At 40.2% G+C, this 26,020-nt stretch overlaps 1 protein-coding gene across 1 annotated transcript in view; it reads left to right on the forward strand.

Moving 5' to 3' along the window:
• crebbpa (CREB binding protein a) overlaps nt 1–26,020 on the forward strand; it is a 163,091-nt gene that overhangs the window by 94,359 nt on the left and 42,712 nt on the right. Inside the window, exons 17-20 of the mRNA XM_063059452.1 lie at nt 3,565–3,683; nt 11,159–11,398; nt 14,848–14,936; nt 25,694–25,774. Of these exons, the coding sequence (XP_062915522.1) occupies nt 3,565–3,683; nt 11,159–11,398; nt 14,848–14,936; nt 25,694–25,774 (529 nt within the window). The remainder of the gene's footprint in view (nt 1–3,564; nt 3,684–11,158; nt 11,399–14,847; nt 14,937–25,693; nt 25,775–26,020) is intronic.

Below are 26,020 nucleotides of genomic sequence, written 5' to 3' on the forward strand. Positions count from 1 at the left end.
AGGGCTGATTGGTCACATTGTCCTTCAGCCAAGATCCATCCTCCGTACAGTACCTGAAGGCAGAGCCGTTACCCACTGGGACAGAGCAGAAAACCTTTAAACAGGGAACCCACCCTCCATCACCAACCTATTATGGTGAACATATCACTGTTGTCTCAGGGTTGTACTACCCAAATTAACCTAGAACGTTACAGTACAGTACAGGCTCTTCAGCCCACAATATTGTGCTGACCATTTAACCTACACTAAGATCAATCTAACCCTTCCCTCCTACATAGCTCTCCATTTTTTTTATCATCCATATGCCTATCTAAATGCTGTTAATGTGTCTGCCTCTACCACCACTCCTGGCAGAGTGTTCATGAACCCACCACTCTCTGTGTAAATAAACCTGCCTCTGACATTCCCCTGTACCAGCCTTTCTCAACCTTTCTGCCCTGGAGAAACCCTTGAGATAATTTGCAGGTCTCAGAGAACCCCTGCGTAAAAAAAAACAACAGCTCATGGTACATTAGAGTGATCAGTAAGTTGTATATATAATCAAAAGTATTTGCCAGTGCTCTTTTGAGCAGAGAATGAATTTTTAGGCAGTCTTTCTTGAAAAAAACAGGTAGTTAAGCTTAGCTTAGCTTTCTTGAAGTTAATTTCTTTCTTTCCCTTTCATAAATTTTAAGAACTCATAAGGCAAACATAATACATTTCTGTTAAATAACTGGCTTAAGCCAAAATGAGATTTAATTTTTCTAAATGTAGGCTCTGTAGATTTAATTGGAAGTTGTAAATTGATTTTAATTAATGCTATTTACAACATGAAAATTTATCGACAATGTTGAATAGTAAAGTTACTAAAAACCATAAGCTAAAGCAACACGGATGAAAATATAGCCTAAGACCCAATTTTATACAAGATTTTGAAAAAAAACATTTTCTTACTAAGTGACATGATCAGGGTCAAATATAGGCCCAGCATGTGAAACCTGTGCTTGTTTTTTGCTGCACAAATACTCAATTCTGGGTCAGACTCGAGATAAGCACACAGATTTCACCTTCAACTGAAATGAGACGATTTCTATCCTTACTCTTAATGCTTGTTAAAGTTTACTCACACATATAAGAAGTTGAAATCTGCAACAAAATGTTCATTGTTTTCCTATGAATGGCCGGATACTCTTTTTTCACAGAAATCCAGAACTTGTCCGGGGGCAGGTCGGTAAATCTCTTCTTGAGTGCTTGATCAGAGTGCAGCTCACAAAGTTCTTCCTCTTCTCTCAAAGTCAAGTTCTCAGGCTGAGCAGAAGATTCAGAGAAAAGGTCTCGCACCTAGACATACACTTGTGTCGAAAGGGAGGAAAAATATTGTTCAATTTTGTTCTGCAGTTCTTCCAGATGGTTTTCAATAAGACTCGAGACTTTCTGATATCCTTCCTCACTCTGTCACCCTGCTTCTTTGCTGCCCAAGCAGTAATGGAAACATTTCAAGATTTCCTTTTGCAACATGAAGTTCAAAAAACGATATTTATTGTTTTTTAAACCTCAATCTCTGGCAGAACCCCTAGTGACCTCCAACCCTGCCCTATATTATCATGTTAGTCACCTTAAAATTATGCCCCTTCGTGTTAGCCATTAAGATGATGTGGAGAGGGCCTTAATATGTTAGGTAGGGAGGGGGGAACTGAATTTTGTATTGGGAAGTGGGAGAAGAGGGTCAGAAAGAAGTTGGGGAGAGTTAGGAGGCAAATGGAGCAGAGAGGGTTGACAATAGAAATGATTAGGTCAGGTGGTCAAAGTTTAGGTTGGTTGGCAAGGATAGAGTAGCTGTCAGGGATGTTAACACAGCGGTGAGTGAAGAGATGGGACTGGACCATGAGACGTAGGATTATAACACTCAAAATTAGACCATTTAGTCCATAAAGTCTGTTCTACCATTTTGGCTGATTTATGAACTCTCTCAACCCATTTCTCCTTTCCTCTCCCCATAACCTTTGGCCCCCTGACTAATCAAGAACCTATCAACCTCTGTTTTAAATACACCCAATGACTTGGCCTCCTCACAAATTCACCACCCTCTGGCTAAAGAAATTCCTCCTCATCTCTGTTCTAAAAGGATATCCTTCTATTCTGAGCTTGTGCCCTCTGGCCCTAGGCACCTCACTATAGGAAGCATCCTCTCCATGTTCGCTCTATTTGGGCCTTTTAATATTCAGTAGCTTTCAATAAGACCCCCGCCCTCCCATTCTTCTAAACTCAGAGTACAGGCCCAGAACCATCAAATGCTCCTCATACATTAACCCTTTCATTCCCAAGATCATTCTCGTGAACCTCCTTTGGGCTGTAAATTTGCCAACCTAACTGAAGGCTATAGCAATGACTTGGCACAAAAAGACTAGGTAAGGCTGCTTTTTTCAGTAATGCAGTAACAATCCTCATCCATTTGTTCAGGAGCTGTTTGTGTGTGAATACCACTCTTCATTTACAGCCCGTGAATGTACAAATGAATTCTGCAGCAATTGCATCAAAATTTGAGTTGCTTACCATTGCGTTTGCTCAGTGGTCTACAGGCCGAAGTATAACATGCGTGTGGTGACCTACAACAAATGATGTGAATTATATCATTCATGCTCAAAATAAAATGATTTTAGATTAAATTTCTTTGTTTTAAGCACCAAAAAAAACCTATTACGTCAAGGAATACCTTGGCCAAAACACAAAATAATCTGCAGATGCTGGGGTCAAAGCAACACTCACAACACACTGGAGGAACTCAGCAGGTCGGGCAGCATCAGTGGAAAAGATCGGTCAATGTTTCGGGCCGGAACCCTTCGTCAGGACTGTAGAGGGAAGGGGCAGAGGCCCTATGAAGAAGGTGGGGGGAGGGTGGGAAGGAGAAGGCTGGTAGGTTCCAGGTGAAAAACCAGTAAGGGGAAAGATCAAGGGGTGGGGAAGGGAGGCAGGGAGGTGATAGGCAGGAAAGGTGAAGAAAGAATAGGGGAAAACACAATGGGTAGTAGAAAGAGGCAGAACCATGAGGGAGGTGATAGGCAGCTGGGGGAGGGGGCAGAGTGAAATAGAGATAGGGGAAGGGAGGGGGAGGGAATTACCGGAAGTTGGAGAATTCTATGTTCATACCAAGGGGCTGGAGACTACCTAGATGATATATGAGGTGTTGCCCCTCCAACCTGAGTTTAGCCTCATCATGGCAGTAGAGGAGGCCATGTATGGACAAATCTTGGCCTATTTCTTTCTGCAAGTGAGGTGGTGTTTCCAAATTATATACTATAGAAATTTGGTTCAATCTCAATCTATTTACATTTGCAGCCAGAAGACCATTACTTTTTGCATTGCTTTGGAATATCTATGCCTTAAAGTCTTTATAAAGCTGAGCTTTTATCTAAATGAGTGTCAATGTGCGCCATCTCTTAAAAGCTACTGCAACCTTGTGATCAGAGCATAGTCAACTATATTGGAAAGATAATCTGTCACTGTTTTATTGGTGAGGTTGGGTGTTCTACTGACACAGAGAACAGTCTTGAGGTAAGCTGACATTACTGCTTTTTGTTCTTCTAGTTTTCAAGCCAGAGGAACTACGGCAAGCGCTTAGGCCCACGCTTGAAGCCTTGTACCGTCAGGACCCGGAGTCATTACCATTCAGGCAACCTGTAGACCCTTCACTATTGGGAATTCCTGTAAGTACTAATTGCTTGATACTTTTGACTGTGTTACTCTGTGTAACCACCAAATGATCCTGTGATAATGTTGGTATAAAGAAAACTTGCAACATTTAGCTACTAACTCTAGCCTCTTCATTTAATAGGATGTCTGTTGGGATAAAGGAGCAGGCTAGATTTTCTTTTTGCAAAGATTTGTTCAAGTGCCTTTGTACTGTTTCTGTTCCTTCAGTTAAAAACATTTGGACAGACAAGAACTGATTAGGGATGGTCAACATGGACTTGTGCATGGTAGGTCGTGTCTCACCAAACTTAGAGTTTTTCAGTGAAAGTACCACGAAAGTTGCTGAAGGCAAGGCAGTGGATGTTGTCTACATGAACTTTAGCAAGGCATTTGACCAGGTCCCACATAAGAGGTTGGATTAGATGTTGGCTTTAGGGGAGAAGCCAGAGAGTGGCAGTAGATGATTGATCCTCTGATTGAAGGCCTGTGACTAGTGGCGTGCTGCAAGGATCAGTGCTGGGTCCGTTGTTGTTTGTCATCTATATCAACGATCTGGATGCTGTGGTAGACTGAATCAGCAGATTTGTGGATGACTCCAAGATTTGGGGTACAGTGGATAGTGAGGAAGACTATCAGAACTTGCAGTGGGATCTGGACCAATTAGAAAAATGGGCTGAAAAATGCAGATGGAATTTAATGCGGACAAGTGTGAGGTGTTGTGGTTAGGGAGGACCAACTAAACTGAATGGTAGAGCATGGAAGAATGTAGTAGAACAGAGGGGTCTGGGAATAAGATCCATAATTCATTGAAAGTGGTGCCACAGGTAGATGGGACCATAAAGAAAGCTTTTGGCATATTGGTCTTCATAAGTCAAAGTATGTAAATTAATGTATTGAGTATGGAGTTGGGATGTTAGGTTGAAATTGTATAAGATGTTGGTGTGTTTTAATGTGAAGTTTTGGTTACCTACCCACAGTAAAATTGTACATAAGACTGAAAGAGTGCAGAGAAAATGCAAGAGTGTTGTCGAGACTTGAGTACCTGAGGGAAAGGTTGAATAGGTTAGGATTTTATTCCCTAGAATTTAGAAGAATAAGGGGAGATTTGCTAGAGGTATATAAAACTATGAGGTGCATAGATAGGGTAAATGCAAGCAGGCTTTTTCAACTGAGGTTTAGTGAAACTACAGCTAGAGGCTATGGCTTAACGGTGAAAATGAAAGAGAACTTCTTCACTCAGACAGTGGTGAGAGTGTAGAACAATCTGCAATTGCAAGAGGTAGGTGGGGGGTGCTATTGATTTTACATTTAAGGGAAATTTGGATAGGTACAAGGATGAGAGGGGTATGGAGGACTATGGTTAGAGTGTAGGTCGATGGAACTAGGGAGATTAATGGTTCAGCATTGACCAGATTGGGCCTAAGGACCTGTGTCTGTGCTGTAATATTCTATGACTATACCAGGCTGTGATGCAACCAGTCAATATACTCTCCACATCGCACATATATACAAGTTTATTAAAGTTTTAGATGTCATGCCGAATCTTCACAAACTTCTAAGAAAGTCGAGGCACTGCCATGCTTTCCTCATAATGGCACATACATGCTGATCCCAGGACACACTCTCTGAAATGATAACACAAGGAATTTAAAGTCTTCACCTCCGATTCTTCAATGAAGACTGTCTTTCAATTCAGCAACTCAGTTTTGATGTAGGGAGGAAATCTCGTTGTTGATTGGCTGTGAAGTGAACCATGCATTGTGGTCTGGAATTTTGCTCACATTGGCTCATAAATCAAGGTCCATGTATTTGTGTACAGAATTGTTCGTGGAAAGTCACACTTCTAGTTGAATTTGTGCCCTCTCGATCTTCATAGGTAGAGATCAGGAAGAATTGGCCATGCAGCTTTACAGCCAGTTGATGTTCATGGATCCTTGTGGATTGTTTTGGCTGACATATTTTCTGCAGTCCTGCATTGGATTTTGTAGACTACATTGGTCTCGTCTAATAGTTTGGTTTAAATTTTGGTAAAAGTCTTGTTATCGGGCCACTGGAAAATAATGCTGGAGAGGTAGCAATGGGAGACAAAGAAATGGAGGACAAACTTAATAAGTGTTTTACATCATTTTCACTGTAGAATACACCAGAAATATGCCAGAAGTTCAAGATCGTCAGGGGGCAGAAATAAGTAGTTTCTATTACTGTACTAAGGAGAATGTGCTTGGGAAGCGAAAAGTTCTGTAGGTAGATAAGTCACCTGGACTAGATGGACTGCACCCAATGTTTCTGAAAGAGGTCACTGAAGAGGTTGTGGAGGCTTTCGTATTAATTTTTTAAAGAATTAATAGATTCTGGAGAGTCACTCATGTTCAAAGTACACTCAGGTATCGAAGTATGTGCTGGATACTATTTACAACCTTGAGATTTGTCATCTTGGAAGCAACCACAAAATAAAGAAACACAACAGAGTCCATTAAAAAAAATCTCCCACACTGCAAAGACCATCAAACACCTAGTGCACAGGAACAAATCCACTCTTAAGAAGGGAAGGGGGCAGAAGAAAGGAAATTATAGACCAGTTTCCCTGACTTCAATGGTTGGGAAGATGTTGGAGTCCATCATGAAGGATGTGGTTTCAGGGTACTTGGAGACACATGTTAAAATAGGCCAATCAGCATAGTTTCCTTAAATTTTGCTTGGCAAAGCTGTTGGAATAATTTGAGGAAATAACAAATAAGATAGACAGAGAGTCAGTGGATGTTGTGTCCTTAGATTTTCAGAAGGCTTCTGACAAGGTGCTACACATGAGGCTGCTTAACAAGGTAAGAGTCCATGGTATTACAGGAAATACACTAGCATGGGTAGGAGATTAGCTAACTGGCAGGAGGAAAAGAGTGGGAATAAAGGGGCCTTTTCTGAATGGCTACTGGTGACTAGTGGTGTTCCACAGGGATCTGTGTTGGGACTAATTCTTTTTACATTTTATGTTAATGATTTGACTGGACAAATAGATAGCTTTGTGGCCGCTTTTGTGGACAATAACCATAATCCTGTACATCATTATGTACGAAAGGTTGTCAAACACAAGCCAATTTCTGAAATATAGGAAGTGGATACATTCTGTAGCTGAAAGCAGTCGTTGCATTTTACCTGATGAATTATATTTCCTCTGACTGCCGTGGTTTATATCTCATCTTCTCGGGGAAATTACTGAATCAATCAGAATGTCAGCTTACTATGCATCTTCTTTGTTCTGGAGGAAGCCAGTGGTTTAGTGGTTTGTCTGAGAAAATAGAAAACCTTCCACTTCTTATAACCACAAATGAGTTGGGTTGCAAATTTAACCACACCTGTTGTACCATGTATTGGTTGCAAATCACACTTGTTTGTGCAAGCATAACTAACTCAGAACAGATCTTTTTTTTCTTTTCTCTTCTGAAGCTGATAGGATAAAGGGGAAAAGCAGGCCTTGTTAAGGCCATGTTTGTTACCCATTCTCAGTTAGGAAGCACCTTTCTTCAATTACTTAAATAGGCAGCTTAGTAGTGTAGCAGTTAGCATAATCAGGGTTCAATTCCTGCTGCTATTTGTACATTGTTCCTGTGACCACGTGGGTTTCCTCTGGGTGCTCCAGTTTCCTCCCACAGTCTGGTTAGGGTTAGTGAGTTGTAGGCCTGCTATGTTGGTACCAGAAGCGTGGCAGCACTTGCCAGCTGCCCACAGCACAGTCCTAACTGATGTGATTTAGTACAAATGATGCATTTCACTGTATGCTTTGATGTACATGTGACAAATAAAGCTAAGCTTTAGTCTTCAAGATCTTCAATCTTGAATTGCTACAGAAGATGCAGTGAAAGTCTTCTCTACTGCTGTTTGGTAAGTAGTTCTGGGATATTGACCTAGCAGCACCAATGAAACAGCCCTGTATTTCCATCTGGAAGGTGCATGATTTAGAAAGAAGCCTGGAGAGAGTGAGGTCCTCATTGTCCTTCCTACTTGGCTTTCTAGGATTTTAAAGGTTGTGGAATTTGAGTGATGCATTAAAAGAAACTTTTAAGTACAGCAGTAAATCTTTTGTGCTGTGAAGCCCTGCTTCAGTAGAGGCACGAGTGTACATTTAGGCTGGTGAATAGGTTGATGGGTCTCTTTGCCCTTACTCTTGCGGTAAGCTAGCAGCATTTTCAATCACAGTGGTTCCTACGGAGCAAACTAAATGTGTTATTGTCCTTTTTAAACATATTTCTTATGATTGCAAGACATTGCTGGAGATTGAGAACTTTAAGTACTGCAGATCTACCCCATCAGTGAGTTGGTGGCTGGTGGAGAAACTGGAGGAAAAAGACTTGCTGTGGACCACACTGCTGCCTGCATCAGAGAGGCATTGGAAGAGTCAGTGCAATAAGGGGGCATGCATTTTAACAACAAGTGATTGTTTTAGTTGCTTTTCTTGTGATCACAACACCCTGCTGGATATTGTTAATGTGGAATGCTGCAAGTCCCATTTATTCATTCATTGGCGGGCAGGAAAGGCAGACAGCGGCTGAGCTGGCCTCGGTCATGGGAAGGACTAGGCCTCAAGCTGGGCTGTCACCTGCTAACAGCCACCCAGGAGAGAGGCGTCAGAGTCAGTGCACTCAACTGGAGGCAGTGTGGTGCAGTGTCTAAGCTGGACTCAGTGCTGCCCTCCCCATGTTTGTTTGGCAGAAGACAAACTGTATTGTCTTTGACTGCAAACTGCTGCAACATTCCTGGACTTAGGGACTTGGACTATATTTGTTTTTGTATGACTGTATTTTACTGGTAGAAACCATGTGGTTGCTGTCTGACATGAGGTTTATGTGGCTTGTGCTAGGTATGACTGTTGATACTGTGTTTTACATTTTGGCTCCGGAGTAGCACTGTTTTGTTTGGCGGTATTCATGTGTGGTTGAGTGATAATTAAACTTGAACTTACTGATGCTTCCTGTTATGATTGGAACTGCAGTCATCCACACAACTGGAGGATTTAACCTCACATTTCTGATGAGGGCTGTAGGGAGCCAGGACGTGAGTCAGTTTCAGTCAGGTACCCAGCTTCTCCCTTGGTCTTGAACCAGTTCTGTTTCTGGTTGGGTGTAACACCAGCATCACGTGACCGGCTGCAATCAATATAGAATTGAATTGAGTCAGGTTTTATCAAATAATCCAATATTTATTAAACTCTGCTCATTATAAAACGAAAATCTTAACCAGAAGTAAACTGCTATGTGGCCACTTAACAAACCGCCACTCAGTACTAGTTCTTAAAGCGATAAACGCGAAAACATTTCTTAATGTGGTAAATTCAAACACAGTTCTTAGAATGGTAAATTCGAAAGTCCAAGAGATTTATACAGTCAATTAGGAGAGACTTTCTTGAAGTAAAGAATTCCTCGAAGACACGACGTCACGCCAGTCCCAGCCAGAACCTACCTTGTCTACAGGATTCACGACAACGGAAATAAAACGGTTTAAAGGCACTGACCTTCCCTCTGGCTACTAGATCCTTCACAGCCTTTTCTGCTGCTTTTAGCAGAGGTTATCTCATGCAGATCACTCTTTCTTGAACGAATTCAATAATGGTCGATCCTTTCAACCGTCAAACGACTCCTTCAGGTTCCCGTCTTCACTCTCCAATACTACTGGAAACGTATATCAACAAACCTGGCAGAAGTTGGTTAAACTGCCGGCCCAACACTGTTGTACCTTCCAATAGAACATAAAACTCCGTTTTAAATCGAAACTGCGTCATAAAGCAAATACGCAGCGGAGCAGAGTATCTGACTAACGTTCTAACTGGAAAACTAACTGCGTCACCAGGGGTCTACACTTACATACCTGGTGAGAACAGGTCATCACGTGACCTCACATCGGTGGGAAAATTGCATCAGGTGACCTCCAAAAGACCATTACATCATCCTCATAAGACAATCACAAGATATCCATGAGGTACGTAACACCAGAAATATTGTTCTTGGATTTTCTGCAATGATAGCACCATTAACAGCTAAGAGAGCATTGTTAAGCGTCCCACCACTTGCACCGTTTGTGATTTCTGGGATACACTTGCTCTTGAGATCTTGCTGCCACAGACATGCCACCCCTGGACTGCCGTATACCCCTTTGGTCACTTGCAGATGTTAGAGTAATTTTTATGTCTTGCATTATATTACAGCTGCCACAAAACAACAAATTTCACGACATATGTCAGTGGTAAGTTCTGTCACAGAACGTAGCTTCACTCACAGAAATGTCATTGATTTAAATGTCATTTGAAGTTCTTTTATAGAAAATAATGTAAACCTGCTTGGTCCTAGCCACTTTTCTCCCCGAAGATTGTCAGTGGTCTAAAACATGTCTGCCAGTTTTCAGAGAAGCAAGATGATTTCTGTGGTTGATGAAAAATCACAGAAATCAGAATGTAAAAAACGTAACTAATGGTTTGCGGTGAGCAACTGACACAGACCATTTATTTTCACTAGTTTGACAGGCTCAGCCTAGTGGTAATGCCTAGTAATAGTCCTTTATACAAAACTTGCATTAACTAAACTTGTCCTAAACTTATTTGACAATTAAGCTCGAGAGGTCCTTCAGATGCAAGAAATCCAGAGCAACGCACATAAAATGCTGGTGGGACTCAGCAAGTCAAGCAGCATCTGTGGAGAGGAATAAAGAGCCAATGTTTCAGGCTGTGACCCTTCATTGGGACTGGAAAGAAAGGGGATTAGAAATCAGAATAAAAAGTGAGGGGGAGGGGAAGGAGTACAAGCTAGGAAGGTGATGCCAGGTGGGAGGGTGGGGGAGAAGATGCTGAGAGGTGATAGGTGGAAAAGGTAAAGGGTTGAAGAAGAATGGATCTGATAGGAGAGCAGACTGGACCATGGGAGAAAGAAGGAGGGGCTCCAGTGGGGAGGTGATAGGCAGGTGAAGAGGAAGGTGAGCGTGGAGCCAGAGTAGGAGATGGAAGAAGAGGAAAGGAGAAAAAAATTACCGTAAGTTGATGTTTGTGCTGTCACGTTGGAGGCTACCCTTATAGACAGGATAAGTCTCATCAGCATTTTATTACTTTGCAGTTAAATCCATAATGCTTCACACTTACCTACGTATAGTAACAAGAAAAGACTAAGAGAAGTCAGAAACACTTAGGAAAGTGGTCATAAGGAATCAAAAGCTTCATAATGCAAAGTGAATTTACCATGTTTTACTTAGTGTTCAGATGAACTGAAGGGCATAATGGATGCTAGTAGGCTTGATGTTACAATGATGATTGAATGCTGACCATTTGCATATAATCCCACCTCATATTAAAGATTCTTCTTGTTTTTTTTTTAAAGTGAAGTTTCTCAAATCCACACTTACGTTTTATACAAAAACCGAGAGGAAAATATAGCACTGCAGCTTTGAAATACTTGAAAACTGCAGAGTACTGCAATAGATTACTGAATGTTTCTCCTTCACATATTCTTCATAGGATTACTTTGACATAGTGAAGAGTCCCATGGATCTGTCGACGATAAAACGGAAGCTGGACACTGGGCAGTACCAGGAGCCATGGCAGTATGTAGAAGATGTATGGTTGATGTTCAACAATGCATGGTTGTACAATCGCAAGACATCACGTGTATATAAATACTGTACAAAATTAGCCGAGGTCTTTGAGCTTGAGATTGATCCGGTCATGCAATCTCTTGGCTACTGCTGTGGACGAAAGGTAAGATCCTTTATATCAAAAATATGTGAAGTGATGTAGAAAGCACTCAGTGTATGTATAGTTTGCATTAACTGTGCTCTGTCACTGGTGTGATTTTCGTTACCTACTTTTTAATTACAATTATGAACTCAGCCAATTGAGACAAAATGTACAATACCTTGTCATCAGTGTAAATATAAAGGGTATTTATTCACTTATTAACATCAGAGTCTTTAAAATAAAATCAGCGAGATGTCATCTTCTCCCAATGTATTTTACCCTCCTTTTTCACTTCTTTTAAAAATTCTGTACAAGCTAATTGTAACACACACAAAACTGCAGATTCCAGAAATAGGAAATAGGAACTAAGTGATGTAAATATTCACTGGATCAGGCAGCATCTGTGAAGAGTTACCTCTCAACAGATGACTCTTCTGCTGTTGGGGATCAGTTTAAACTGGAATGGTAGAGGGTTAGGAACATAAGCAAGGTGACTAGAGAGAAAGTCAAGGGTAGCGCAGTGATTAGCACAGCTCGGGGCGTTGGAGGTCAAAGTTTAATTCCAGCATCCTATGTAAGAAAGTTTGTACTCTTTCCCATATGTGTGCGAGTTTCCTCCCAGTCCAAAGACATACCAGTTAGTAGGTTAATTGGTCTTTGTAAATTGCCCTGTGATTAGGCTAGTGTTAAATAAGTGGGTTACTTGGTGGTGTGACTCATCGGACTGGAAGGGCCTGTTCCATGCAGTATCTCTAAATAAATAAATAACAAAATGAAAGAAAGAACAGAAAAAAACTGGGAGGCAGCAAAATCAAGGATGTGACACAAATAGAACTTCAGTACAAACAAAGGTGATTAGAATAGCAAAAAAAAAGCCTAAAGGCTTTGTACATTAAGGATCAACTTTATTCACCGTATACAATTACATGTAAACGGATGCATTGGTCATGATCTTTCAAGAATCACTTGATTCTGGCATGGTTCTGGAGGACTGGAAGATTCCAAATGTCACACCACTCTTTAAGAAGGGAGGAAGGCAAAAGAAAGGAGGTTATAGGCCAGTTAGCCTAACCTCAGTGGTTGGGAAGGTATTGGAGTCTATTATTAAGGATGAGGTTTCGAGGTACTTGGAGACTAATGATAAAATAAGTGAAAGTCAGCATGGTTTCTGTAAAGGGAAATCTTGCCAAACAAATCTGTTGGAGCTCTTCAAGGAAGTAACAAGCAGGGTGGACAAAGGAGAGGCAGTGGATGTCATTTACTTGGATTTTCAGAAGGTGTTGATAAGATGCCACACATGAGCCTGCCACACATAAAATCCTGTGGTGTTACAGGAGAGATACTGGCATGGACAGCAGGATGACTGACAGGCAGGAGTCAGCGAGGGGAAATAAAGGGGCCTTTTCTAGTTGGCTGCCAGTGCCTAGTGGTGTTCCTCGGGTGACAGTATTGGGACCACTGCTTTTCACATTCTTTGTCAGTGATTTAGATAATGGAATTGATAGCTTTGTGGCAAAGTTTGCAGATGATACGAAGATAGGTGGAGGGGTAGGTAGTGCTGAGGAAGCAATGCTTAGACAGATTGGAAGAATGGCCAAAATAGTGGCAGATGGAATACAGTGTTGGGAAATGTATGATAATGCATTTTGATAAAAGGAACAATAGTGTGGACTATTTTCTAAATGGTTCAAACAGCAGAGGTGCAGAGGGACTTAGGAGTCCTCATGTAAGACTTCCAGAAGGTTCATTTACAGGCTGAGTCTGTGGTAAAGAAGGCAAATCAATGTTGGCATTTATTTCAAGTGGAATAGAATATACAAGCAAGGAGATAATGCTGAGCCTTTATAAAACACTAGTCAGGCCGCACTTGGAGTATTGTCAACAGTTTTGGGCCCCATATCTCAGAAAGGGTGTGTTATCATTGGAGAGAGTCCAGAGGAGGTTCACAAGGATGATTCTGGGAATGAAGGCGTTAAGATATGAGGAACATTTGTCAGCTTTGGGCTTGTACTCACTGGAATTTAGAAGAATGCAGGGGGATCTCATTGAAACCTACCGAATGTTGAAAGGACTAGATAGAGTGGATGCGGAGAGGATGTTTCCTGTGGTGGGGGTATCCAGAACTAGAGGGTACAGCCTCAAAATTGAGGGGCAATCTTTTAGAACAGAGGCATGGAGGAATTTTTATAGCCGGGGGTAGTGAATCTGGGGAATGCTTTGCCACAGACAGCAATGGAGGCCAAGTCCGTGGGTATATTTAGTGGAAGTTGATCATTTCCTGATCGGTCAGGACATCAAAGGATATGGCGAGAAGGCAGGTGTATGGGTTAAGTGGGTTCCAGAATCAGCCATGATGGAATGGTGGAGCAAAGTCGATGGGCTGAACAGCCTACTTCTGCTCCTATGTCTTATGGTCTTGCATATTAGGAATTTGCTGAAGTGTCTTGACACGGTATGCAACAAAAACATTATTCAACAATTATAAGGAATAAAGAATTATATAAAAATAAAGTTAGAGATTAATGTATGGTCATGGAATAAAATGTATATAAATACATGAACACCATAACAAATAATGAACAAAGAATTCGAGATAAGCTAAGTAAACTGTCAGCACAAAGGTAATCAGAAATGATCAGAATCCTTTACAGAGGCACGGGTACAAGGACACCAAAGCTGAGAACATGACATCTGAGGATACTAATGCTGGAGTACTACATTGACACGGATCGAGTATTGGCTAACAGGCAGGAAGGGGCAAGTAGGGATGAAGGTGTCGCGTTTAGTTTGGCAACCAGTGACCAGTGGGATGATGCAAGGTGAATGCTGGGATCATAGCTGTTTGCAATGTGTATTAATAACTTGGACGATGGATATGAAGTGGGAAAGTTGAATTCTCTAAAAACAATATCTGTAATCTTTGTAAATTCATTGTCACAAAAAGCATTTCAATGTCCTTGTACTTACTTCCTTAAGCCCATCACCCCTACTGGGGAGAGGCTGCCACCAGCAGCTCCCCAGGGTCCTTGGCTCTGGGCTGAAGGTTGATCAGCCCTATGGCTTCTGCCTTCACCACAAGACTTCATATGTCTTCTAGGTGAAGGTCCTTCCTCTCTCGGGGATGGTTTTAGAGTTTCTGTGGCTCTTGAGTTTTTAATGGGCTAGAGTTGCTAATCCCATGTCAAACCCCTCCTTTTGTAGCCAGGATTGGGACTGTCCATGGCAGAGTTAAGATGTACATATGGCCCTACATATGTTGTAATCTTAGTGCAGTGATTTTATTTTCTTATTTCTATAGTCTAAATTCTGCATTAAAGTTGGTAAGAAGCATAGATTGTTCACTATATGTAGTACTGAAACGGCCAAAGTTGCTGTATTTAATGAGTTTGCTCCAAAATTTGATTTGAACTCTGACACAATTACCACAGTTTTGATCAGCTAAAATTGTTCCTTTGTGTTTCCTTCCTTAGTATGAGTTCTCCCCTCAGACATTGTGCTGCTATGGGAAACAGTTGTGTACAATTCCTCGTGATGCCACATATTTCAGCTATCAGAACAGGTAAGGTAACGTAGGGGTGGAGGTGTTCCACATTGTGTTAAAAGATACAGAATGGAAATTGTCCTCTTAGAGACAAACCAAGTTCATTGCCTGGTTGTTGGAAAGCAGCATTTTGATTATTGCTGTATATTTTTATGTAGGGATAATTGTGTTGTAAATCTAGGATAATTAAAGTTTTGAGAATGGAAGCCAATGAACTAGGGTCTATAAAAGATGTAATTGTGAACTATTTAATGCTTTGATTTATTTGAGGTTTTGCTGTTTCAGTTTGTAGAGACACTGGTTCACACTGTGTTGTGTTGTGCAGTCCTTATTGCCGTATGCTCAGTGTACCTTGTACATGTTAGTTTGCACAAAGCTGCCCTTTTTTGGCTGGATTGCCAGATTGTTTTCACTGCTTTGAATTTGTAATGGCATTTGAATTACTGTAGGGGTGGGGAAGATCTGTAACTTCACAATAAGTATGTCATTAAGAATAATATTCATTTTGTTTTAAGTTTACTCAAATCTTATAAAATACTTTTTGTTATATTGTGGCTCTTTTACGAAAATAAGACCATTAGACATAGGAGCAGAATTAGGGGCATTCGGCCCATTGACTCTACTCTGTCATTCATCATGGCTGATGTACGGTTGCAAGAAAAAGACTGTGAAACCTTCGAAATTTCCTGGTTTTCTGCATTAATTAATCATAAATTTGGTCTGATCTTCACCTCAGTCGCAATAGTAGACAAACACAATCTGTTTAAACTAATAACACACTCAATTGTAGTTTTTTTTGTCTTTATTGAACACATTGTTTAATCGTTCACAGTCCAATGTGAACCCTTGTATTGAATAACTGGTAGAACCTCCTTTAGCAGCAATAACCTCCACCAAACATTCCCTGTGGCTACTGATCAGACTTACACAATGGCGAGGAGGAATTTTAGACCATTCCTCCAACAAAGCTGTTCTCAGTTCATCAGTATTTCTGTGATACCTTGCAAGAACAGCCCTCTTCAGGTCGTGCCATGGCATCTCAATTGAGTTAAGATCTGGATTCTAACTTGGCCATTCCAAGTTAGAATCTAGAATCTTTTAAAACCGTCCTGTTGTCGACTTACTCTTGTCTTTTGGATCATTGTCTTGTTGCATCATCCAACTTCTATTAAGCTTCAGGTGACGGACTGCTACCCTGGCATTCTCCTGTAAAATGCCTTGATACAATTTTGAATTCATTGTTCCCTCAAGGATTGCAAACTGTCCATGACCTGAGGCAGCAAAGCAGTCCCAGACCATGATGCTCCTTCCACCACCCTTCACAGTTTGGATGAGGTTTTAGTGTTGATGTGCATTGCTCTTTTTCCTCCAAACATAGCAATATGCAATTCTGTCAAAAGGTCCAACTTCTGTCTCACCTGTCCACAGAAGCATTGTGCAACATCCAGGTGGTCTTTTGTAGCAGTTGTTTTTTAAGGAGAGCAGTGGTTTCCTCTGTAGTATCCTTTCATGAACACCATTCTTGTTCAGTGTTTTTCTTATTGTGGACACGTGAACAGAGACTCTAGCAAGTTCTAGAGATTTCTGCAGGTCTTTTGTGGTTACCCTTGAGTTCTTTTTCACCTCCTCCAGCATTGCATGTTGTGCCCTTGATATGATCATTGCAGGATACCCATTGCCCGGGAAAGTAGCAGCAGTAATGAATTTTCTTCATTTGTAGAAAATTTTGACACTGTCAAACAGCAAGATCTTCTGGAAATGCTTCAAGATCTTCACATAGATGGGAAAGATGTACATTTCTTAAGAAACTTATACTGGGACCAGACAGCATCCATCAGAATAGAAGGAGAAGTGAGTGAGTATGTGAATATCATGAGAGGAGTCAGGCAAGGTTGTGTCTTTTACCAGACTTATTCAACCTGTGCAGTGAAAATATCTTGAGAAGTATCAAAGACACCAAAGGATTCACAATTGGAGGCCATAATAATAAATATCATCAGATGTGCTGTTGACATCGTACTAATAGCTGACTCAGAAACTACTCACTATAGTGGCAGCAGAAAGTAATCGCAGAGGCCTGTCAATCAACACCAAGAAGACAGAAAGCGTGGTCATCTCCAGAAAGACAAACATCCCACATTGTGTGATCAAGATCAGAAATACAAACATCAAACAAGTCAACAAATTCAGATATCTTGGCAGCCTAATAACAAGTAATGGCAGGTGCGACACTGATATCAAATACAGAATAGCAATGGCGAAAGAAGCTTTCCAAAAAATGAAGACCGTATTAACAGACAGAAAGGTGAGCACGTACACTAAAAACAGAATACTGCAGTGCTACATTTATTCTATCCTGACTTATGGAAGTGAATGCTGGACCATTTCTCCAGCAATGGAAAAGAGACTAGAAGCAGCTGAATTATGATTCAACAGGAGAATGTTAAAAATATCATGGACCACACACACATCAAATGAAGAAGTTCTCAGAAGAGCCCAAGCAGTTCGATCACTCATACCAACAATAAGAGAAAAACAACTCAGATTCCTAGGACACATCCTAGGAAAGATGAACTAGAAAAACTCATATTCTCTGGAAAGATCGAGGGGAGCAAACCTAGAGGAAGACCTCAGCTTATGTACATCAAAAGCATCGCCAGGTGGCTACACATCAAAGAAATGGAAGTCATCCAAAAAACGAAGGATAGACCTATATGGAAAACCGTGGTCACCAAAGTCTGCATTGGATATGGTACCTAGACAGACAGGCAGTAGAAAATTTCTCTTACTGTGGACAGATGAACACTCAGGTCATTAGAAATGCTTTTGTAGCCTTTTCCAGCTTCATGCATCTCTACAATTCTTCTTCTAAGGACTTCTGAAAGTTGTTTTGATCGAGGCATGGTGCATGTAAACAGACCTTTCTTGAGAAGAGCAGGCTGGCAGTAACCTGACTTTGTGTGTCTTTTTTATACGGCAGGGCACCACTATAACCCACACCTCCAGTCTCATCTGATTGATTGGAACACCTGACTGCAAATAGCTTTTGTAGAGGGCATTACCCCAGAGGTTCACATACTTCTTTGAACCTAGACTGTAGTTGTTTAAATGGTGTGCTCAGTATTGATGAGAAGAAGTACAATTGTTTGTGTGTTATTAGTTTAGGCGGATTGTGTTTGTCTATTATTGTGACTTGGATGAAGATCAGACCACATTTTATGAGTGATTAATGCAGAAAACCAGGAAATTGCAAAGGGTTCACAGTCTTTTTCTTGCAACTGTACATCAGCCATGATGAATGACAGAGTAGACTTAATGGGCCGAATGCCCCTAATTCTGCTTCTATGTCTAATGGTCTTACTTTCGTAAAAGAGCCACAATATAACAAAAAGGGTTCGCAAACTTTTTCTTGCATCTATTTTTTTTCTTGGCCCTTTTCTCCTGCCTTCTCCCCATAACATTTGTGACACCCTGTTTAATTAAGTACCTATCAAATTAGCTTGTTGGGTGATTCCATGCAGCACAATCCTTATTCCTCGGTGTACTTGTAGCATCTATTCACACAGTGTTTTGTTCGCAAGTTACTCAGGTTTGTGCTCGGGCAGCTAAAGTTCACAACACCTGAAGTAGGAAACTGTCAGAGCAGAAGGTGAATACATGAAAATTGTAGATTGAAATAAAGACAGGATCAGGACAAAAATGTCAAAGAGTTTCTTCCTCGAGTTCCTGGAAGTTGCAGTTTGGTTATAAATAGAAAGAACATTTTGACTTGATGGAGGTGTACAAGGTGATCAGAGGCATAGATCGAGTGGACAGCCAGAGACTTCATCCCAGGCCGGAAATGGCTCATACTCGGGAGCATAAATTTAAGGTGATTGGAGAAGAGTATTGCGGGGGGGGGAGGTGGATGTTAGAGGTTGGTTAAGTGGAACGCACTGCCGGGAGGCTGCATCAGGGACAGAGCAGATACATTAGAGACACTCAAGAAGCACTTAGATAGGCACATGGATGATAGAAAAATAGAGGGCTCTGGGGGAGAGAAAGCTTAGATTGATCTTGGGGTAGGTTAAAAGATCAGCCAACATTGTGGGATCAAGGGCCTGTGTACTCAGCTGTAGTGTTCTATGTTTTTAACCAGATCTGCAATCTTCCATTTGCAACAATTGCCATTGTTCTTCAAGTCCTTCGCAGATTATTGTCATGTATCTAACAAAAATAATTTTTGTGCTCAGTTAGGAGTATAGTATCCCAGGTTACAACTATTAATATATAATATCAGAGCTGCTAATTACTAAGCCAGGTATTTATAAAGTCCTCTTTCCTTGTTTATGCACACAAACTTTAAGCAATATTTCCTATATAACAAATTCTATGCATGATTGCTGTAAAAATGTTTGTTAATCGTTCTAAATTCCTTTTCTTGTAGATGCATAGAGATCCTACCTTCAGACATTATTTGGATGTGGATTCTGGATCAGGTCTAACATGACTAGGACTAACTACAATTACTATTTTGAGGACAAACCTTTGAAAAACTATGAAGCTGATTCATTGCTGCCTGGTTACTGTTACATATTCGTCTGAGGGTATTGAACTAGGATTGGATAACATAAGAGCTGTCCTTCAATTCAGACATTCTCTTCGTGTGCAGTGTGCTCTTTATATAAACAAAGCAGGGAGATATTCAAAGTGGGGAAACTCTGCAAGGAGTCTGTCCCAAAATAATGATTGCAGCCAGCCCTGGTCTTGCTAGACCTGATCCAGAACCCACAACAAAATAATGTCAGAGGGGTATATGGTCAGCATGGATAAAATGTCTATGCAATGACTCTATAGGAACATTCAGAACAATTCACAAAAATATTTACAGCAACTTTGGCTAGTGTACATAACATGGTCATCTTAACTCAGAGCTTTCCATCTTGAGAGCAACCATTAATAACTTAATCTGTTGACACATGGTCGACCACTGAATCATCTGCACTTGCGCGAGCTCTCTGAAAGAACCACCTCTGTTCCATTTTCCATCTAGGCATCTCAGTCCAAACTCACCTCCCTTACCACAATACTGCAACCTTTTCAAATGTCTCTTTTGCAAATATGTATTCACTTCTCTTTAAGTGATGTAGTGTAATCAGTTCCTACCACCCTTCCTGTTTGGCAATTCAGTATGCCACAGGTTCTTTATGTGGAAAAATTAATCCTTGTGACCTCCATCTTTACTTTTTCTTATTTTGAATTACTGCCCTCTAATTAAGCAGGAAAGATGAAGATTTTCCTTTCAAAAGGCGTCACACTGTAGAAGAATTTGATCCCTTTGTTCCAGTGAATAGAATTCCAATTTCTTTAACTCTTGAGCTTTCCATCTTGATGCAACCAATAAGTCACAGTGACTTAGTGTGTTGAAATACTACCCAAAGGAAGGCACCTAAAACTGGATACAGTATTCTAGTGGACAGTCTACTTAGTATAACCTCTCATTTGCTGCTCGCTGCCCCTATTTTCATAATCACAGGGCAATTTCAGAATTGGAATCAGTTTAATACCATTAACATATGTCATGAAATTTATTGTTTTGCGACAGTACATTGCAATACATAATATTTTAAAATCTATAAATTACAAGAAATATATTTTAGAAAATTAAATTAAATAAATAGAACCAAAAAAAGCAAGAAAAAGAAGAAAAAATGTAGTTCATGGGTTCATTGTCCATTCAGAAATCTGATGGCAGAGATGAAGAAGCTGTTTTGAGTGTGTCTTCAGGTTTCTGTACCTACTCTGTGATGGTAACAGTGAGAAGAGGGTGTGTCCTGGGTGATGGGGGTCCTCAGTGATGAATATCACCTTTTAGGAGCATCTTTTGAAGATGTCCTCAGTGCTAGGGAGGCTCGTAACCACAGTGGAGCTAACTGAGTTTGCAACTTTCTCCAGCTTTTTCCAATCCTGTTTTGGATCAATTTTTTAACTGGATCATCAACTTTCCACTTTAAAAAAAATGTCACTTCCAATAGTAAACATATTTCACTTTAAGATAATAAGTGGTAACAACTGCATTTGATATTCTTTGAAGAGCCAATAAATATTCCTGGAACACTACAGCACAGAAAATAGGCCATTCAGCCCATCTAGTCCATGCTGAACTATTAATCTGTCTAATAGATTAAATCCATCCAATATTTCAGTTGTTTGGTTGTGTTGTTGAATTTGCAGTGCATCAGCAGTGCAAATCTATACTTTTATAGAAATTGTTAGACCAAGACTACAACGTCTTTAACCCTTAGCAATGACATTTTTAATCCTGATTGTTGAATATTTGATTGATCTTTTGTGTGTCTGAACCCATTTGTCAGAATCTTGAAATTTGTCAGGTTAGTTTCTCAAACCTAAAATACAGGGAACTAAAGGGAAAAGCAAGTTAGAAGTGTGGGCAGCGGATTTATGTGAATTAACCTAAATGCACATGGTTTGTCATCCAAGAGTTCCAATGATCCATTCTTGAGTTGGTGAATCTTATGGATTGAGAGTACAACTATATTGAGCAAAGTCAGCTTACTGTTGTTGAACTGAATGATAATTTTTGTGTGCAGGGCTGTGGCTGTGCGAGCTGCTGGACAGAAAGAAATCACAGGCAAGGTTTTAACTGGCACCAGCAAGAAGTTTAGATCTACTTAACTAACAGTCAGATACTACTAAACAATTTGCAGGTAGTGTTCAGAGGAATCAATTTTATAAATTAGTACATCTCACTTCACAAGTCCCTGGTGAACAGCGTGTCTGCTCGTGTCAAACTGTTGTGTTAGTGTTCTACAAGGTTGCAGGTCGATTCACATCTGTGCTATATTTTATGGATTGATGAAGATAAACTCAGTTGAGACAGTAGTTAGAGTTTGGCTTTGGGATTTTATTGTCGTGATATATCAGTAAATCCATTTGGCAAAGTGTATACTGTACAACTCAATTAAATGCTTTTTTTTCCTTCCAGAATGCCTGTATGTTAATTTGAATGAGAGTGTGTATGTATCCTGTGTGTCCAGATAAATGAATGAACTTCCTGGTGCCATTCAGAACCTTGCAGTGAGACAGGAGCTTGGGTGTGTGTGAATGAGAGAGCCGACAAGAGGGCATCAGCTCACGCTCTTCCTACACCTATTGGCTGTTTCTTGTTTCTTTATGGTCATGTGGACACGGTGGAATTCGCAGCAGTGCCAAGTTTTACCAGAAAGCAGCATCCACTCATGCACTTGGACAGCAACGTTGTCCTGCGTTTAGAAGTGTGGTTCCAGTGAAAGGAGTAGAAATTTGATTTCAAGTTCTAGTTCAAGTTTATTGCCATCTGACTGTATTTATACAACGAAACAAGACAATGTTCCAACATTTCTCACAACAACTCACTTAAAATTACATTAGTACTTAATGCCAGGAGTTACATTCTTATAGATTAGTTTGTGGAGTGCCCATGTTAAAAGTAAAGCAAAAAAAGTTTGGTTCAGACCTTCAACTACAGTATTTTTTGTGTATTTATAATTACAAAAAGTTCAGCAAATTGAAAAGTAAATATCATAGAGGCTATATCTTTAACCAGGCGAAAAGTCACCAACATGACCAGGATACCCAAGGTAATTTGTTAATTGACATCAGTTCTTCAATTATAAAGACTGCATTTGACAGATCATTTCCTGTTATTCCATGTTAATGTGGATCAAACATTATATGTTACTGTAAATGATGACAGTCTATGTAGGATAGCATTTTAACAATAAAATAGCATGATAATTAAATCTTTATATGAACCACACATTCGCTTAGGCTAAGGGTGCCCATGATATTAAGAATATATTCAAGTTTGGTTAAACTGGTCTAATAAAATTGTTGCGTGGTATTAGTGACTGTAAGAATGTTTTTTAAACAGTTAGAGGAGCTCTTGTTTCTGTTCTGAATCTGCTAAATTAAATCACTTTAGAGAGATTTGCTCCCACAGCTCACACATACAGGTTAGTAGGTTAGTTGAGCATTGTAAATTGTCCTATGATTCGGCTAATGTTAAATAGTGGGTTGCTGGGGGATGTGGCTCACTGGGCCAGGAGTCTGTCCTGCGCTGTGTCTCTAAATAAAATAAACTTTGCAGCCACTGTTTTAATTACTGACAATTTACTCTTATTTAAATATTCCTTTCCACTTCATTATCTCTGGTCGTGGATATTGTTTTCATTTTATTGCTGTGCAATAAGAGAAAGAAAGTTGAAACTCTGAAGTAAATACTGCGTTGTAACCAACCCTTCTGTAAAGATTGTCCTGAATATAAAGGTGTATAATGACTAACCAGGACATTATCCTGCATGGCAGTATATTATACCACTATTATCCATCTCGTTACCGTTTATTTTTAATCATCTTAGTGATCATACCAGCTGCCCGTGCTTGCAGTAAAAGCTACATAGCACCTGAATGTCCATATCTGAGATGTGCAGGCTGAGTGTTGTTTAAGGTACGAGAGCATCCACCACAGGCATAAGCTGGCAGTGAGCATCACTAAGCTCCAGTGGCCTGACCCGGGGAGAAACAGAGAAAGAGTCACTGGAGCTGGCAGCACAACACCGTTCTGAGCATGGAGTTACTTGTCCATTCTGTCCCATGTCCTGTTATGTACTGTCCAGGTGCATGTGGAAATCTCCCAGTGCACCAATGACTAAATAATCATAAATACCCGAGAACAGAACTGAAAGGTAAGTCTACTTTTAAATAAATTGGCATGTTAGGCATTGTTTTTGACAGGGCAGAAACAAGATTTTTAATTCTGAGTACTTATTTGTAAATTGCAGAAGATCTATTTTTTGTTTTAGTATGTTGTTGATTGTGGCACCCTTAGTCCTAATCCAGTTTTGACAGTGATCTGTATATGTCCTCTGTGTAATATTTGGTACTGCTTTGTGGATGCATTCACGTTCCCTTTGCTCACCCCTCACCTTCAAACTCCTGTGAATCTTTGTCTTGCATAGTTACCCTTACTATTACTACAGGTGACCGGATTTGTTTTGTTCTGTGGTCATGCAGCTTATCGCAGCCCAGCCAGCTTCTTTCTTATTTTATCACTCAAATTTTTAGCTTGCATTTGGGTTTCTAATTGTCTAGAGTGCATAGTCAAGTCTTTAGCATCGTTTCTTATCTCCGTTCAGATTTCAAAATGCAAAATAGTTAAGGAGCTGAATTATAAATGTTCGCATTTTTATTAGAACGTCTGAGGATTTAAACTAAAAAAAAACAAAATTGGAAGATTCCAGAAAATTAGAAACCTTTAAAGCAAACAACAAGAATTTAAGTACAGGAGTAAGCTGTTAACCTGCACCACCATCCTTATCAACAGGCCCTGTGGGGCCAACATTGACAGCCATACCTAACTCAACCATTTTATTCTGCCTTACCCAAACAAGTCAGAATCAGAATCTGGTTTAATATCACTGGCATGTCGTGAAATTTGTTACTTCGTTGCAGCAGTACATTGTAATGCATAATAAAAAAAGTAACTTACAACAAGAAATGTATTTTTTTAACTAATTAAGTAAGTGGCCTACAGATCAGGCTTGAGGGCAGAAGCTCAGCTCAGTGTTCTGTTGATTTTTTCAAAATTATAAACTCACCCACCTAACTCATGAGACAGTATATAAAATGTTATATGTAGTGGCTGTGCCACAATCGATTTTGTTAAATCAACAAGCACTCCTGACAGTTCAGAAACTCCAAATGCTGTATATAATGTGACATTCAAATATTAATTGAGGATTTGAATGATGGCATGTACATTTGTGATTTCTCTCAATTTAATATAATGCTAGAACAAGTTGGTCCTATTCTGGCTGTTTGTTTGCCAAGACATTTTGAAAAATGACTAGATTTTGGAATCTGGCCATTTTTAAAGAGGATAAACTTTGAGATGGGAAGGAAAGTCTATTAAGCTTAGTTACAAATATTTTAAAAATATTTTTAACTGTGGAATGATTTACTTGCACTTTTCAAATTTTCTCCAAATGAGGCTTTGCATTTTGATCCCCTCCTTGCCCAACTGCTGTCGTAATGACAGAAATACTTCTCACGTATATCGTATAATACATGTGAGGAGTAGTTTTCACCTTTGATGATGCTTGTTGTAAGCTTGGCTCTAGACACAAGCAGGAAAGAAGGCCAGCTGTGACAGTTGTCTGGGCAAAACTTGCAATGTGTTGATTAGATATTTAATAGACTCTTAATTTAGAGGATCCTTGTTGGCATTTAACAAACCAGAAAGGGAATAAGAGACAGCTAGAACACGGTGAAATGATGGGTGTATTGCCCTTCAGCAGAAACAGACTAACCATAAACTAGCCTGAGAAACATGCTAAAATTTTTCGTAGAAGCACTAATAATCCAAAGATGCAACATGCCCATGAATCAGATTTTAATGATCTAGTTATTTAGTGTATTGCTTTTTAACCTATCCAATGAGACCAAATGCTAATCTATGCTTTGCCTTGGCTTTCTGCTCTGTGTTGTCTTGGTGTTCCGTCTTACTTTGTATGTGCTGTTTTGTTCCTCCCCCTTTTTCTTAACCCTCCCCTCCCCATTGTCCACATTGACCTGACCCAACCCTGGTAAAACAATTGACCCGTAATCTCATCAATCAACCAACCAAACCTCTGGCCGTGGTGATCTGCCCTCTTCTCTGATTGGTGGCTCCGTTGCTGGTCTGGCTGTGTTGTGTGGACGAACAGTTCACCCAAATATGGCCTTCTTGCTGACAGGTATCACTTCTGTGAGAAGTGCTTCAACGAGATCCAAGGCGAAAGTGTCACTCTGGGTGACGACCCTGCCCAGCCGCAAACGTAAGTATCACCTTCACTTGTTTCCTGCCATGACCAACTGTATCCTTTAATCTCCTCCCGAATAAGTCCTAACTGGCAACTTGTTTTCCCAAATACCCACTGCTGTGCAGGACTGGAGTACTTTTAGCACAATAAGCTGAGATTAATTAAAGATGATATTGGTGGGAACCTTTACATTGAAAAATTCACCATTGAGAAGTAACGGTGATTCTTGCCGAATATGGTTGGGTATGAGGCAATAATCTC

This window comes from Mobula hypostoma, chromosome 9, assembly GCF_963921235.1.
Source record: "Mobula hypostoma chromosome 9, sMobHyp1.1, whole genome shotgun sequence".
In the NCBI taxonomy this organism is placed as follows: Eukaryota; Metazoa; Chordata; class Chondrichthyes; order Myliobatiformes; family Myliobatidae; genus Mobula; species Mobula hypostoma.